The 16380-nt window shown below is 56.1% G+C and overlaps 1 protein-coding gene across 9 annotated transcripts in view; it reads left to right on the plus strand.

Annotated features, from left to right (window-relative positions):
* SMG6 (SMG6 nonsense mediated mRNA decay factor) overlaps window positions 1-16380 on the plus strand; it is a 119163-nt gene that overhangs the window by 82837 nt on the left and 19946 nt on the right. The window contains exon 15 of one of the 9 annotated variants that reach the window (XR_012778036.1): window positions 4720-4858. The exons of 7 other annotated variants lie outside the window; for them this stretch is intronic. Coding sequence is in view for 1 of the 2 variants with exons in the window: in XM_075518366.1 (XP_075374481.1) it covers window positions 4720-4857 (138 nt within the window). In the remaining variant the exon portion in view is untranslated. Of the gene's footprint in view, window positions 1-4719; window positions 4959-16380 lie in introns of those variants that run through there. One more of the 9 variants, XM_075518366.1, reaches the window with a different exon arrangement.

Below are 16380 nucleotides of genomic sequence, written 5' to 3' on the forward strand. Positions count from 1 at the left end.
CTGGGGACTGCAGCAGGGACAGAACTGCTGGCAGTTGCCATCCCTCAGAAGAAGATGGACTCTTTTGTCACAGGTTGAAATCCTGAAGGGACGTCCCTCTTTGTAGCTCATGGGAAACAATCACTGACCAGTTCCAGGAAGAGTAAATTGTTCCATCATCAAAATCTTCTTCTCTCTCTCCTTTAAATCAGACTGCATGCCCTCCTTGACTGCTTCGTGTGACAGCTCCTGCCCTGCCACTGCCTGTACAGCCCATCTCCTGGGACAAAGATAATTTTGTTCCCCCCAGGGCTGTGACGATTTTTGTGTGTGATCCTGCATGGGCTTTGAAATGGTTGTCAACAGTCCTGGGCCAGAACTGAGCTCCTCCCCACCCCTGTGATGTGCAGGCTGGTTTTTGAAGTGCGATGCTGCTTCAGCTGTTCCCAGGAAGTCTGCAGGGGAACTGTGTTTGTACTAACGAGGTAAAGTCCCTCTGTGTTTCTGGAGGGGATCTACTCAATGGGCTCTTTGATGTCATCTCAGTTTTTGGACTTACATCAAGTAAGTCTAAAACAGAAAAGAAATGTTTTGGCTTAGCCTAGAACATTTGCACCTGAGCAAGATGACCTGTGGCTGTCCTGGTGTCTAAGGAAGAAATCCATGGCCACCGGTAGAGCTGTGGCCCGGAGCCGGGAGACAGAGGATTCTGGTCCCAAAAGCTGCCCACCTGGACAAACTGGCTCCCAGGGTTGTCTCAAGTGGTGAGGTGGGAGAGCTACCACATGTAAAATGTCTCCTCAAGGCAGTCCTCAAACTTATCGCTGTCCCTACGTGCTGTTCAGGATGCTGCTGATGGTTAACCTCATACCACCCTGAGTGCAGACAAAACGAGCCCTCTGAGATGTTCCCTGGTGTAGTGTGTAGTTTGGTTCACGTGTGCCAAGCTGAACAGCATCTCCCATCTCCCCCGGTCTCTAGAGCCTGAGAAATCTTACACTTTTGGGATGACTGTCCCCAAATGTCCCCATAGTTCATGTGTTGTCTCCAGTTCAGACCTCATGGTGCTGCCACAGGGCTTGCATTTAATCGTCTTCTGGCCTGGCTGCCCAAGCCCAGCACTCTCCAACAGGTCATGTGTCCTGATCTTCAACTGTAGTTTTGTTGTTATCTTTTTTTTGTATGAGATGTCCGGCACATTGCAGTGGTTAGCGGTGTCCGCTGCTGTCCTCGGTGACCTCTGCAGCCCAGATAGCCTTTGCCCTTTTGTGTCCTTCTGGGGATGATCCTGGGCTGGTCTGAGGTTTTGGTCCCTTAGTCCCAGGCTCGGAGAGGGGAGGAGAGGCTTATGGCAGCAGTGCTCGGTTGCCTGAAACAGGGAGACTCCTTTCCCCCAGCACGGTGTAGCTGTTGTGTGGGGATACACTGTGTAGCTCCCTGACTGCCCAGATGCACCAGTTCCAGAGTAGTTAGCAACTAATCAACTGGAAAGGGATGCTCTGTTGAGGACAGCGAGAAGTGGGACGTGGTCAGAGGTGAGGGACCAGCCAGGCATGGCAATGCACAACCACACCAGCCAGGTCAATAAACAAGCTCAAGCCCAGGCCTCTCTGCCCCTGGGGTTAAGATACGGCACCTTCTGCCACTGTGGTTTTTTTTCTGTGTTTTCCCATAAAAGCTATGTCAGCAGCAGTCACTCTGTCCGTATCCTCTTGTCCTTCTTTTTCCTTTCTCTGCTTTCTTGACATACTTCTTCGCTTACTCCTTTTTGTTGCTGTTAGTGAAGAATATATCACCTAAAGCCATTTGAAATACAGTTTCTGCTCTTAACAGTTTCAGAGACTGGCTGCCCTGACAGCCAAAGCCAGGAGCCTTGGGGGACAGGCAAGGGGGCTGCAAGGGGATGGGCACGCTATTGCAGAAGCTGGCAGAAGAACATTTAAGAAACTGAGAATACGAGGAGCTCTCATCTGGCTCGAAGCTGCTGCTCACAGCGCAGTCGGCATTTTGTTTCAGAGACCACGAGTGAATGAGTTAATGATGATCCCAGATGGCTTCAGCGTTTGCCTCTTGCCACCCCTTCCTGTTCCCCCAGGATCTCAGATGGTGGCGGGAGATGAAGTAAAATTCTAGAGTTTATTGTAAAGTTCATCTCTCTCCCTAAATCATGCTGGAACTTGTGCGTGCTGTGTTGGCAGCTTCAAGGGGATGCTACCTGGTAATTAATTAGTTGTCAAGAGACAGCCCAGAGGTTCCAAGTCTTTATATTCTTGCTAATAGAAATTGCTCTGATTACATTTTCCCCCTTGGCTGGAGGGCTGAAGAGCGCAGAGCAGGAGCTATGGTCCATGGGCAGCTGGAGCACGCCTGCCTGTCCTTTGTTGGGACTCCTCTGAGCGTGCTAGCACACGCTTCCGTGAGCACGAACCCCGAGGGAGCCCAGTCCTGAGCCCTGTCTTTGCCAGCCAGTTCTGCTCGTGTTTCTCATCGCACGCTTCCCCTGCCTTTGCAGGTGAGCCCTGCCACGATTTCCCTTCAGCTCCTCCTCGGGGTCTTCCCTTGGCATCGTCATTCGCATCAACCCTTCCCCTGCAGCCCCCTCCCCAGCCTGGACGGACGTGCTTTGCATGTTTTCTTCGCAGAGCCCTTTTTCTGGGCTAAGCTTAGAGAAATATTCAGTGTCTGCAGAGATTCTTAGTGTTTCTCTCAACCTCGCTTTTCTTGTCTTCGTCTTTATCTCTGTGCTTCTGCAGTTAGTCGTGAGCAGATTTAGGCTTCTTCTCACAGAGAGAGGAGCGTGGTCAGGGAGCTACATGAGAGGTGCCTGGATTTTTGGGTCCTGTCTCAGCCAAGCAAGGCACTATAGGCACAAAAATGGAGCTGGGTTGTCCAATGGTTTGTTAAATGACCATTTACATTTTTCTGCGCTACTTTATGTTTTTTGCACCTTTTGCAGAGATTCTCTGCTAGCAACTGACAATTCTCCCTCTCCCCTTTTCTGGCCGGTGTCTGTGTGTCCGCCAGCAGCCTGGCTGTGTCTGACATCTTGAGCAGCTTTGTGCCCGTTCAAAATTAGCATCTTTGGAGCTGAACCCCATCATCCATCCAAACTCTCCTCCTTACCGTGCTTCTCCGGCCAGCACCACCATCCTGGGGGAGCAATGTATGACAGCCCAACTATTTGGGAGATGTCACTCTCCTCCTCCCTCTGCAGCAGGACACAGTCATTTTCTGTTGCATCCCTCAGCAAGGTACTGAAAATCAAACCTTCCCGTGGCTCCAGGAAGCACTTGTCTGGGAAGGAGCTTCTGGGCTTGCCGAGTGGCACTCTGGAGACCTGCAGGAGGTGGCGGTGGCCTGCTAGCCATAGTGACCCAGGTATGCTGGCGTGAGCGAACCTCTCCACTGATGGAAAGTGGTCCATCTCAGCCCAGGGTGGAGCTTGCTTTGTCTCCTTGTGTCTGGGAGAGACTCCCGCTTTCTGCTCCTCCCGAGCACCCCTGGGTGGGCAGATGCAGCAGGGCCGGGAGCTGGGGCTGCTCCCAGGCCAGGCAGGGCGCAGCGGGCAGCGAGGCGAGGCTGCTGGCTGTGCGAGGGGGGAAACAGCCCAGCTCTTCTGGCAAGCGTGCGCTTGGGAAAAGAGCCCAGCCCGTGGGCAGGGATGCTGCAGCTCTTTGAAGCCCGTCTCTGCTACCTTAGGGAGCAGCTCTGCCCTGGCTGATCCCAGGAAGCATCCCATCCGGCATCCCTCTGGATGCTGTAAATAAGCCGCAGCGAGCAGTGCTGCTCCGCCGGATGCTCTCACGCCTGCTGGTGCTGCGCCTTCCCTTCCCACCCCCGGGGAGCCGGGCTCCGACCCACCTGACGTGGCTGCCTTTGCAGACATATGGTCCCTTCTCTTTGTGTTTAGTTAAGTGTGGGAGGACTCGATGCTATAACTCCTGTAGCTTTTAAGCTATTGTTATTGCTGATACGGCCCTGCAAGCAGACGTGGCAATTTTACAAGCATGGCCCCATCCCTAACAAAGGCAATTAGGATGCTATTCTGTTATAGCTGGGGGGAGAGAGATTTCTAGTGTCTGGAAGGAGCAGTCTGGAAAGGGCATAATCTAATGCAGAAGATGAAGACAAAGGCATTTTGGAGGCAGGATGTGGGGAAAAGGGGGGCATGATGAGCTCAGAGGGCAGATCTGCAGCGAGAGCGAGGGTACGCGAGCCCAGCAGCTCAGGGTGCAAGGCAGGAGCGAGCAGGAGAGCAGCAGGGACACGCTGCTCTGGGCAGGTACAGGGAGGTGTATCAGCTGGGGCTGAGGTGAAGGTCAAGAGCAGGGTGCTCTGTGCTTGGGCTGGAGACGGTTGTTCTGGGTGAGAAGAGCGAAGGTTCAGGCTGCGGGGTGGGAAAAAAACCCAAGATGCGATAGCCACCGGAGCGTGATCCTGCAGAGCAGCGAGCAAAGGAGATGGAGGTGACAGTTGGGACGGGAGCGGCGCAGGGATGTCAAGTGATCTTGAAGTTGCAGAGGTGGCACAGGAGAGCTCGGGGGAGCCGGAGAGAGGGTGGCGAGGGCCGCCGCTGCCATGTGGTTTGGTGCGATTCACCCAGGGCAAGTCAGGAGGCTCTTTCCAGCCACGGGGCTCGAGCTGCGTTTTATGCTGCTGGCTTCTTCCTTGCTTGGCTTTTCCAGCATCTGATCTGACTGTTTGTTTGCTTGCAATGATTTCAGTTGTTTTCTATTTTAGCTTCTGACCCCGAGTGCCTGGGCTGGGGCAGGCAGGCACCGTTTGAAAGCCGCCACTTGGCGGCAACAACTGTTCGAGCCACGAAGCAGCACCCATCTAACCCCTCTTTTCACACACTCGGAGCTTCCCAAACATTAACCTTTGGATTAAAATTTTCCATGCTTGGTCTCTCCCCAGATGTGATGTCTGAGCTTTGGTTTGGGTTCATGTTTTTCATGTTTGCTGGATTTGTGTTATGGGAGAATGAAAGAAATACTTTTCCCATTTAAAAAAAAAAAAAAGTATAGTCTCCGTTTTTTTTTTTTTATTATTCGGGGATTCACCAAAAATGGTCGAAGTTTGAAGCTGAAAATAATTAGCTTGGCTGCAGCAAGCTCGTGTCGCAGGCACTCGGGGAAGTGCCGCAGCTCCAGGTGTGCGGTGCGGCGAGTATCACCAGCACAGCCTGCGCAGCCCACTCCAGGTACGCGCAGGCTCTGCCGGCAGTGCCAGGAGAGCCTTGGTGTGAGTCAGGCTGAGTAACTCCAGATTTGGAGGAGGGCGGCTGGTTTTTTGTTTTTTAGAAGAAAAAAAAAAAAAAAAAAAAAGTTGTTTTTCAGGCTCCACATGCAGGATCACGATGCGCGGACTCCCGGGCTGCGGTGACTCAGGCGCAGGGCTTGCCGCGCTGTTTTCAATCCGCTGCTCCGCGTTGCAGGTCATGTCATCATCAGGAGATGATGCGCTGTAGACCCAGCGGTGCGGTTGCCCTGGGGTGGGAGCGTTGGGGCATGGATCCTGCCTCCAGGCCCCCGTGCCGCGGAGCTGTCGCTCCCCTCGTTTCTTTTGTGGGAGGAGCTCTGCCTCGTTTCATGTGGCATCGGCCGGTGGCCGCACCTTTCCTTGTCCCGAAGCCCAGCGCTCACATCCCACTCTTGACACCTCCTTGTCAACTTCAGGGCCACCTTGGACACGCTCAAGCGCTCTGCATTTCCCTGTATCGTGGGGGTTTTTTTGCTGGCTGCAGCACCCCTCCTCTCTGCTCCAAGTCTGCGTGCTGCTCATCGGGTGGGGACCTGCGCTGCTCGCACCAGCGCTTGTAATGTCTGGCCTGCAGCTCTGCCAGAGGCCAAAATTGGCTCTCGGTGCACGGCTGGATCGCAAGGACAGTGTTAGATGGAGGGTGGAGTGAGCGAATACCCCTCTCTTCCTACTGTGCTTTCAGGAAATGTCTCTAATGCAGCTGTAAGTGTGAATGAAGTCAAAAGGATGGATCGGTGCCCCTGCTCCAGCCCACCCCACTTGTCGGGGCCCATCCAGAGTCCCCACCCTATTGTTCTGGTTCAGCTCCTCAGTTTCGGGGCAGGGGCCCTGCTCTGCGCTCAGCATCCCGCTCCGGGGAGGAGGAGCTCTGCAGAAAACAAAGACGCAGCGAATAGTTTTCCTCTCCCCGACAAACTGCCGTTCCAATTCCTCCTTCCCTTCCCTTCCTTTCCCTTCTCTTCCCTTCCCTTCCCTAGGTGTGTTTGCAGCTCTCAGCCTGGCTGGAAGCAAGCGACTGCAAGACTCAGGCCATTAATCATCTGCCAAAAGAGCTGAGTATTGGGTATAAGTAGCAGAGCTGTGCTCGCTGCTTCCTTAGAGGCAGAGCAGGATCCGCGCGGGCTGGAGCTCGCATCCAGTGCATAAAGTTACCTCTCTGGTAGGCTAACGGAGCATGTCTCGCTCAGAGCAGCCCCTCCTGGAAGAGGACATGGGCTCTCAGGCACAAGAACGTCATCGGGAGTCCCCTAAGTGGCAGCATTTCGCTGTAAAGCAAAATACAGCGTTTGTCCCTCCCTGAAGTGGCTGCTGGAAGTGGTGTGAGCTGCTTCCCGCCCTGCCCCGAGCTGCCGGGAGCGTGCTGCCAGTGTGGTTCTTGCGGTGGGTGGAAATGCCAGTGTTGCTAATATCTCTGGGGCTGTGGTGTCACAGCCGACTGAGCTGTGGTGGCATTTTTCTGGTGTTATTACATTGCCTTCCATATCCCCACCCTCTGTTTTCAAGGGAATTTAGCGGCGGCCCCGATGGAGGAGCCAACGGTCGGAGGAACTCCTCCCTGCACGCAGCAGCCCTGGCCCCGCTAGCTGCCCTTTCACGTGGGCTTTGCCTGCTTGTTAGTTCAAAGCAAAGCTGCTTCTCTTCCAAAGTTGAGGGGAGCCGGAGTGCCCCGAGCTCCCCAGCAGCATCCGGGGCCAGCGAGGCGTGCGGAGCAGCGGTGGGGCAGCTTGGCACTGACGTTGCTCAGTCTGGCTTCTGGTTTGCGGAGCGGAGGTTTCTCATCGCATTGCTCTGACTCAGGTATCTGTTTCCTCTGATGTGGGTAGCCGTCACTGGGGCTTTTGCCCCGGGCACGCAATTGCTCTGTGGCTCCCGAGGGATGGTGGGACGTGCGGAAGAGCTCCCCGAGTACTGCCACGACCAGCCGGTGGCTTGGGTCCCTGGGCTGGTAAAAGAAGCATTGCAGGAGCAGCATCTACCACGCCGCTACGTGTTTAAAAGTTCCCCTAAAATCGGTGGGGCAAGCGTCCAATTTGTGTCCTAGACTAAAAAGTCTGAAGGAAATGAAACACACACAACCTGACTCGAGCTGGCGTGCATGCGTTAACTGACATTTTGGGCTGCCGCTCCCCGTAACTCACCAACGCGGCTGGGCGTCAGCTCAGGGACCCTCAGCTCTCTGCTCCCCATCCAGCTCCGTGCAACGGCAACACCGAATTCCCTTGGCACGGGGTGCTTAGGAGGGACCTTTTACGGTGTTTATTTGATTGCGTTTTCCTGGCCAAACGGCCTTCCCTGAATTTGGTATCATTCTGCCACTGAGACTAACCACTCTAACCAGTTTCCCTAGAGTGGGAGCCCAGTTCAGCAGGTCTGGATTGTCACCCTCTGAGAATTGCTTGTGTTTGAGGAAGTGAAAACACCCGTGGGGAGGCTGTGAGCAGCAGCCAGGTGGGAGCTGTCCTGCTTTAGGAGGTTTTAGCGGTTCTCATTAAAACAGTCTCCTGTAGACTCAGTTTCCTAAAAGAAGAGGAGAAAATTCCAAAGACTTTCATCCCAGTTCAAATATCCACCGGGGCAAGGAGCTGTGGAAGTTACGGTGGGATCTCACATGACATTCTCTGAAAAGCAAGCTTAATAGAGTGCAAGTATGAAATGCTCAGACCGGCAGCAGCTGTGCCCTCTGCAAGGGCTTGGCCAGCGTCTGCACCTCTCCCTTGCCTGCGCCGAGTAATGAGGGGCAGAGAGGGGGGAATCAGAGGGTCTGCCCGAGGAGCCCCTCCACTTTTTAAGCCTTTGGCACCTCCGTGAGATATTTAAATGACAGACAGACATATAGGGATCTGTAAATACTCATTTGGTGCCAACTAAACCACAAAGAAGATACAGCATTTGTGGTCCAAGGAAGTTTAAATATTTGTGGTCAAACTTAAAATTCGACATAAAACTCTCATCTGCGATGGAAGGCGTCCAGGAACTGCATGGAGAACGTATAAGCTGTGTAAACTCACAGAAACGGCTTCCTGACCGGCTCTGCCAGGACCAAGCAGAATATTGCAGCTCTTACCTCTCCTCTCCTTCCCGCTGCCGAGGTCAGAAGTCAGGTTTGCGAGGGACGCGGCAGCCTGTTAACACCTCCGGGAGTGGAAGTCCACCATGCCATGGGTGTTACCGGCTAACGCGGTGGTTTCCTCGCTGCCTGTAGCAGAGCTCACACTGGAAGGGTGAGAGGTGGACCTTGCGGGCAGGGCAGGTGGATGCTGGAAGGGTGAGCTCTAGCTTGTACCGTTTTTTGCTATTTTTGTGTGGTAGAACCTCATCCCCGCTCCCCCGTTCCTGTGTTGTAACTCTTTTCCTTCCACCACCCAACTTCCCACTGTTTCAGCCCTCTGCTACCCCAGACACTGGTGTCTTGTCCCGTGGGACAGGAATCACCGAGTTACTCTGTGGGTCAAATCACGGGTCACTTGTCTCCGTGGGGAAGTCTTTGCGAAAGAGCTCATGCTGTTGGCGAGAGCAAAACCCTCGCTCTGCCCCGCTGCTGTGCACGATGCCGTTATCGGCTCGGAGGGTGCCTAGGTGAGGCGTGGGTCCGGAGGGGCTGAGCTGAACCTCCCCATAGCACTGCAATGCGTTGGCGTGCTGGGGACGGACACGCTCAGCAGGAGTTGTGCATCTTCATGGCTTCCTCCGTGCGAACGCCCCGGCGAGGCCAGCTCCCTCCTGCCGCCGCTCAGGGAGGTTGCCAGATAACCGCAGCGTTTTCCCCACGGCATGGGCAGCCTGGACTTGGCTCCTGCCTTTTTGTTTTTTTTTCCATGTACCCTGCAAAAAGGACTCTTACTGTTGCAAGAGCACATGGAGATTTGCAGTCGAGATGTTGGATTGAACATTCATCAGCCGCATTTCCCAAATTCCAGGAGAGACAGATCCTAGCCCTGGCACAGGAACAGCTTCTCTGGTCACCGGCACAGTGTGGCCCCACGAGCAGATGTACCCGAGAAAGGCCGGGGGTGGAGAGGTGTGGGGATGGACAGGCCTCGTCCCCAGCGCCAGCGTCTCCTGGAGCGGTGGCCTCAGAGGAAGGGCAGCGTGTGCCTGCCGAGAGCGGAGCGGTCCCCTTTCCCTTACTAAGCAATCCTCCCTTCCTCCACCAAAGAGCCTGCTAACCACTTTCTTATCTTTCTTAACTCTGCAAAACAATCTCTGGCAAGGCAGGCATCCTCCGAAATGGCAGAGGAAATAAATTCCCCCAGTCCCTGAAAAGGAAAAGGCTGGAGACTCTTGCAGCAGGGAGAGCAGCCCATGCCCTGCGAAAGCTGACAGTGGTGCCATGTCGGCTTCGCTGAGGATACGGATCTTGCCTTCCTTCTTCCCCAGCCTGGGACCACGGGCTTGGGGCGGGCTTTCAGGGACTTGTCTTCCCTGGTTAGTGTTCCAGTAGGATCTGCAAGGGAGGAGCAGAGCGGGCTGCTTCGGACTTGTCTTGGCTTTACTCTATGGCCTGAATTTTTCTCTTTTTTCCCCTGGGAAATTTGGGGATGTGCTGGGAGCTGCGGTGGGAGAGAGGAGGGCATTGAGATGGCTGTAACGAGGAGTGCCTGGCTGTTTCTCCTGACTCGCTGTTTCTCCCAGAGTCGTCTGCCTCTTTCACAGGCCTCTTTCAAAGCTGTGATTTTTTAGCCCCTTGTTTTCCCAATGAACAATCGAAATGTGTGGTCCTGTGCTCAAGGCTTCACCTCAGAGAGCAGTTTTGCCCCAGATACTTCACAGCTGCAGGGATCGGTTTGCCCAGCGCTGGGGCACGTGGCCACCGGGGATGGAAGCAAATGCTTTCTCCGATGGAAATTCCTGCAGAAATTCCTGCAGCATCTTGCTGGAGGCAACAGTTTTGCAATGTGGGTAAGCCCGTAGCTCTCTGAGCTGTTGGCAGCGGTGCCTGAGGGCACAATGAGAACCAGGCAGGAGCCACACTCGCAAACGAGATGAAACATCTCCGTCACTCTGTGGAGACCTCCTGTACCCCATTGTCTTCTCTGGGACCTCTCACCCAGCCTAAGGTCATGCTTTTCTCTCGTTTTGCTGCTACCCAGTAGGAATGGGCTGGTGGGGGTAAAATTAAATAAGCCGGCCACCCGCCTCCTACCTACAAGGTGTGGGATGCAGCCTGGAGCCAACTGCTCCCTACTGCAAACGCTGCTGCTCACTGGAGAGATAAACCAACAAAAAGGTTCTTTAGCACATTTAACAGGTGAATAAGACATCAGGGCAAGTCTTTCCAAGCATCAGTGAAAGCCAAAAGCTTGGTTTGGAAACCATCAGAAACTTTCCTCTCTGGGCTGTGTAGGTCCTCATGCTTCAGAAGAGCAGTTGGTCCTGGGCTGGTCTGGAGCCAGCCCTTCAGGTCGTCCTGGGCACAGGAGCTCGAGAGGGGTCTGGAGGGTGGCTTTCCATCCAGAGCATCTGCTTCAGGTGACTTTGGTGTTGACTCTTCCACGCAAGTCACAAAAGGTTCCTGCAGCACCCTCGGATGTATTTTGGGGTGGACAAACAGCTTTCCCCAATCCCGTGGTAAGCCATCGCCAAGGAAGGGAAGAGATGAGAGGAGTTGCTGCGTTGAGAGTCTGGAGGAGCTGCGAGATGTTTTGTAGGGCAGTGCCAGGCTGTGCCGCAGCACGAAGGGTTTCAGCGACGTAGGCTGGGACCTGTGGCGTTTCTATAGGGAATTTTAAGTGTCTTCTGGCCTAGATCAGTAAAAATTCAGTCTGTATTCCTGCCCCACAGCCACTAGGTGCCAGTCAGGGAGAGAGAACTGGCCCCTGGCAGGCAGACAGCTCTGGGGAGGGCTGCTCCCTCGGCGTGCCGGTGCAGGGATCCCCTCCTCTGGGGAAGGCTTGCTGAGAGCAGGCTCCAAGCCCCAGAATTGCTCCCAGCTTCCCTCGCGTTGCTGGGTCTCACCTTCATGTCCTACAGCTACCAGCGGTGACAGGTACCAGTGCCTTGGGTGCAGTTTGAGGACCTTCATGGTAGGAATCTGTGCGGGCTACTCAGGGCTTCTTCTGATCTCTGACATCAAAAATCGGATGACTCAGCTCAGATCCATAGCTTTGCACCTTTATATGATCCGTGCATCTTCTCTGCATCACTGCGTGGGACAAACAAGGCTGGTCTTAGCCTGGCAAACCCTAGTGATGGTGGGCAGTTGGCTCCCTTTCCATGCTGCTTTCCAGTTTTAAAGGCCAGTCATGGCTGAGCTACGTGGCTGAGGTTGGAAAGACAGAGACGTTTGCCAGGCCAAGAGCGCATGTGCTCCGATGACTCGTCTGAGACGGTGTGCCCCACTGCAGAGGCTGGAGCCACGCCTCTGCGAGGCTCAGGGTGCTGGGAGAGACGTTTGGCTAAGACACGGCTACGCTTTCGCTTTGGGGAGCCCCTGCTTTGCAGAGAAAGTGGTTCTCCAGCAGTGGCGATGGGGAAGAGCACCTGGAGCGGTTCTTCTGAGCTTCTCTGTCTTCCCTGGGTGTTTTCTGATGCACCCGCTGTAATGTGATGCTATGATGGAGCATCAGATACGGATATGGTGGATCCTTTCCCCATGCGTGCTCTCTGGTTGGTGCTAGGTGCTGCCCATGCCAGCACTGGATCCTGCAGAGCCAGGGCAGCAGCGAGATACATCGGAGCCCATAGTGCCTTGGTTTGGGCCCCACTGCAGCCACAGTTGCTCTCTCAGGTCACGCATGGAGCTGCAGGCATGTGGGAGCCACGTCCACCGAGCCTGCTTGTGGGATTAGTCAAAATCAGAAGTTTCTCTGAGAGAAGCCGTGGCTGAAGTCAGCTCTCAGCTGCAGAAACCGGGGTTGAGATCCAGCTGTGAGCGCTGCTGCCCAGCCGTGACGGACGCTTTGGTCCTCCCTACCCAGGTGGCCAAACCCCTCCAAAACTGTATTTGGGGCTGGGCAGGGCGAGAGGCTCCTCGGGCCGCATCCTGGCTGGGAAACGAGCCCAGAGAAGCTGGGCTGTGATAAGTCCAGGGTTAAACCCAGCCCAGCTCTTGTGAGAGCCTGCGAGATGAAAACCCAGAAGGGATGAGACCAAACCCGGTGCTTTCCTCTGCGCTCCTCCTCCAGCACACTGGGCCGCCCTCCGAGCTGGCTCCCCGGGGAGGGGAGGAGGCGGCACGGGGCACTGGGAGGCATTTAGTCACGGCCCGCGTGGATGTTTTAGCAGGGTCAGTGCAAATGTTTCAGCTGGGCCATGTAGATGCTGCGTGGTTTTGATTGTTTGGGGCTCACTTGGTTTCAGCATCATTCAGCTACTTCAGCTAAGCCATGTTTAAACCGATGTGGCAAAAACAGTGTTATCCCCATGCTGGATCGTGCTAGAGCTTGGCTCTGAGTCCCAGTCCTATCCCATTCCCATCTCCGAATCTGGGATGGGATCTCTCCGTGCTATGACTCAAACTTCTCATGTCCTTTTCCCCTTCTGAATCCAGCTGTCAGGATGTGCTCGTGTCTCCCCCTCGCACACAGGAATGCAGAGCCGGCAACGGCAACCCGTCCTCCAAGCAAACCCTTCTCCAAAGCCGCTGCCTCCTGTTTGCTTGCGGAGTCTATAAGGTTTTGCCGAGAGAGAAGCTGCCGGAGTCCCTCCGCACTCCGCCGGCAGCAGCGTGGCATTGCCAGAGGCTGCCGCAGGCACGGGGCAGCCCTCTCCAGACCAAGTTCCCCCCAGGATGTGGCAGGTCCCCACGGCCGAGCGGGGTTCCCCTGGCCAGCTGGCTTGGCTGCTGGAGGCTCTTTGGACTAGCTGAAGGAGTCTGCATTCCTGCCTCCTAGTTATTTGCTCTTTAGGACGCTGCGTAAAATTAACAAGTTGTAAAAGTTGATTGAAGGCGGCGGTGGGTGTGACAGCGATTTGCTTAGCTGCGGGAGAGCCGTGTGTGGAGCAGCAGGGCTGGCGGGGCCGGGATGGGGGGCAGAGGGGCTGTCCCCCCGGCTCCAGGCACGTCTCTGAGCCAAAGCGAGACCGGGGCTGGTTTCTGGTGGTGTCACCCCACCAGCACCAGGTGCACGTGTCCCCCCGGGCACGGCACTCGCGGCTCTCGGAGCGAGTCCCTTCCCTCCCCTTAAACCTCCTGGAGGACACGTGCTGGCGTCAGGGCTGCGTCTCCTTCGGGCCAGGTGCCGGCCGCCCCGTGCGGGAGTGCTCTGCTCTCCTCTTGAAGAGCAGCACACAGCACTCGGGGAAGCTTTTCCCTTCAGCCTCTTTTATCTGCGGGGGGAAATACAGCCAAGGCCATAGAGGGGAGCTTCGTTTGATCTAGGGACCCCTCATTAGACCTGGGGACCCTGCTCGCTGCTGGCAGGAGGTGACACACGCAAGGTCCCGGTGGCACTGGCGCCGCAAAGTGGCTTTGAAAATACAACAGCTGGTACAGTTAATGCGCAGCCCGGTGGGTCTCTACAGGCAGTTAGCGTGTGTTAATGTGTGTCCTGCTGTGTCTTACTCAATGATTAGTATGTTAATGTATGACCCATGAATTAGCAGTCGGAGCGCTAATGAGCCTCGTCAGCGTGCCCTAGCAGCCGCCAGCCTGGTGCTGGGAGCTGGTGGTTAGCCTGCCTGATGCAGCAGGAGATTAGAAACCTCCGGTCTCCGGGCCTGATGAAATCAGGCTGGCAATCGGGGCTGCTGCAGCCAAAGCCACCTCCACCCCGTGCCTGGTCCCCAGCCACATGTCCCCGAGAGGCACCGCAGTGGCGAAGGGCTCAGCGATGCCTCGGTCGCTTGCGCCTCTGGGGAACTGAGCCCGGGTCACGGACGGGGGCACCAGACCACTTCAGCAATTCTCAGTTTCAGTTTTCCTTTGAGAGCGGCTGTGTGCGTGTCAGGCCTATTTTAATACCCAGCGATGACTTGAAGCCAGGCTTTCAGTTCCTGCTGTCTCACTGCACGGTCGGAGGGGGAAGGGCGCGCGGGGCGGCTGTATTCCCCACCGGGGCTGGGGTGTCTGCCGCCACATCACCAAACGCACCGACGCAGTGGCATTTTGTACTTGACCATTCCTTCGGGAAGGGTGGGCACGGCTCCTGGCATCCTCACCGTGCCCCGCTCTGGCAGCGAGGAATCGCCACGTGAGCCGGCAAGCGCCTTTGTGGCCATCCCCGCTGCCCCGGGCATCCTGGCGCTGCCACGGGCACTTGCGTTTCCACTCTGAAACAGGAAGTTTCTGACAAAAGTGGGTTGCTCTGTGGCATGCAAGGTCCCACTCCGCTGTTTGAGAGAGACCTGGGTGCCAGTCACAGGTCACTTCTTTCCCAGCATCTCAGAGGCTGGGCTGCCCTGCAGTGGGGCCAGCCTGGCTGCCGGCAGCCCGGGGCTCTGCCGTGTCCTCCTCGAGCTGGGCTGCACGTGACGGGGATGTGCAGAGCATTTGCTCCTTCTCTGTTTTTCATTCATGTGGGCTGGAAAAATGTGTTCATGAGAAGAGTTGCTGTGGCATTATGTCATGGGCCTTCAGTTGGGCTCTTTTCTTCCCAGCAGATGAGCTGAATTTAAGCATCGGGCTGTGCTGGCTTGGCAGGAAATCTGCTGTTTCCTACGTGTTTCTTCTTCAGGGGAGGAAGGAGTGAACCCACCTGCCCTTGTCCCCAGCCCCAGCCATGGGTGAAGGGAGCTCTTCTGCAATATGCCTGATCATTCCCAGTCCAGGAGGCTCTGACAGCGAGATTTAAGCCTTTGCTGTGCAGAGATGGCTGTGCTGCAGCTGTGTCGGTGCCCAGCCCTTCATGCATACATGAAAACCTCATGGGCCCTAAACTAGATGCGATGGCTTTTATTTCTAGAGGTGTCTTGAGAGAAATCCCTTGGGAATGGTGTCAGGATGGGGTGCCCATCCCTTCCCCAGCTAGCCAGACAGTTCCTGCGTCCCCTTCCCCGATACTGCTGCTGTCGGCCGCATCCTGGCATCCCACGGCACGTGGCTGCTGGCAGTGGAGCTCAACCCCGGTGCTGCCGCAGGCACGTCCCCGCAGCTGTGCCGGCGGTGGCGGGTGCTTCGCTCGCACAGCAGCCTGGGCACAAGGGAACTGCAGATACCAGGAGTGGAAAATCCCTGGGCTCACAAAGTCACCCCATGTGAGTCAGGCCAGGTCTCTGCAGCGTTAGCCCGTCGAGCAGGGGATGAAGCAGACGGTGAGGTTTCTACCACTTCCCCCAGGGCCGCTGCAGCCCGGAGCTCTCAGGAGGGATGTTTCCCATGACAGCCATTCCCGCTTTGCTCTTGTTCTCTTTCCTTCTGACTTTCCCCTGCGCAGAATTGTTCCTAAAGGAGAGCCAGGAGGATGGAAACGTTCCTGCAGTGACACTTGCCGGGGTTGCTCCTGGCTGGATGTCCCGAGCAGCAAAGGGCTCTCCCGGGAAAGAGGGTCCCCAGCAGCCCTACCTGCTCCCGGGGCTGCTGAGCCTGCGTCACCTTGTCCTTTGCTCACCTCTGTCCCGCAGGACACGTTTTTTAGGAGCAGAATCGGTGGTTACGAGTCCCTTGCTCCCTGAAATATTACATTCTTGCGATCACCCTGCTTGCACCACCTCTCCGCAGCAGCGACAGCTTCCCGCGGGGAGGAAGGGGCTTTTCCTCCCCCTCCGCCTGTCGGTGCAGGTACGGGGGGACGCAAGGTCCCGGGGGGCAGCTTCAAATGGAGGTGGCCCTGGCTGCTGGTGCATGAGGGTGCCTCGCTCAGGCAGTAGCCAGGGTGGGAGGTTGGAGGTCAGAGGAGGGTCAGTTTTTTGACACGCACTACAGCAACACGGTGGTTAAAATTAGCCCACAGAGAGGAAACTGGCAGCGTTGTGGAAGAGCAGAAGTTTCCTCTCACGGCAGCCTGGTGCAGCGGGGCTGCGTGCCGCTGCCAGCCCTCCGCTCACCGCGGCACGGCCCCGGCCAGGGGGGCACGCACCGCTGCCGGCATGGCAGGGTGACAAGCCGGTCTCCGCCAAGCCAGGGCCAGGGCATGCGGCATTGGTATCGCACAGCATGAGTGTGCAGCAGGAGAGCAGGCAGCGTCCCTGGCTGCAAGGCATCTGGTTGAGTCAACTGGATGGGGCCTGGCCCTCTCCCCGGCTTCAGGATCCTGGTCCTGG

This window comes from Mycteria americana, chromosome 15, assembly GCF_035582795.1.
Source record: "Mycteria americana isolate JAX WOST 10 ecotype Jacksonville Zoo and Gardens chromosome 15, USCA_MyAme_1.0, whole genome shotgun sequence".
Classification (NCBI taxonomy): Eukaryota; Metazoa; Chordata; class Aves; order Ciconiiformes; family Ciconiidae; genus Mycteria; species Mycteria americana.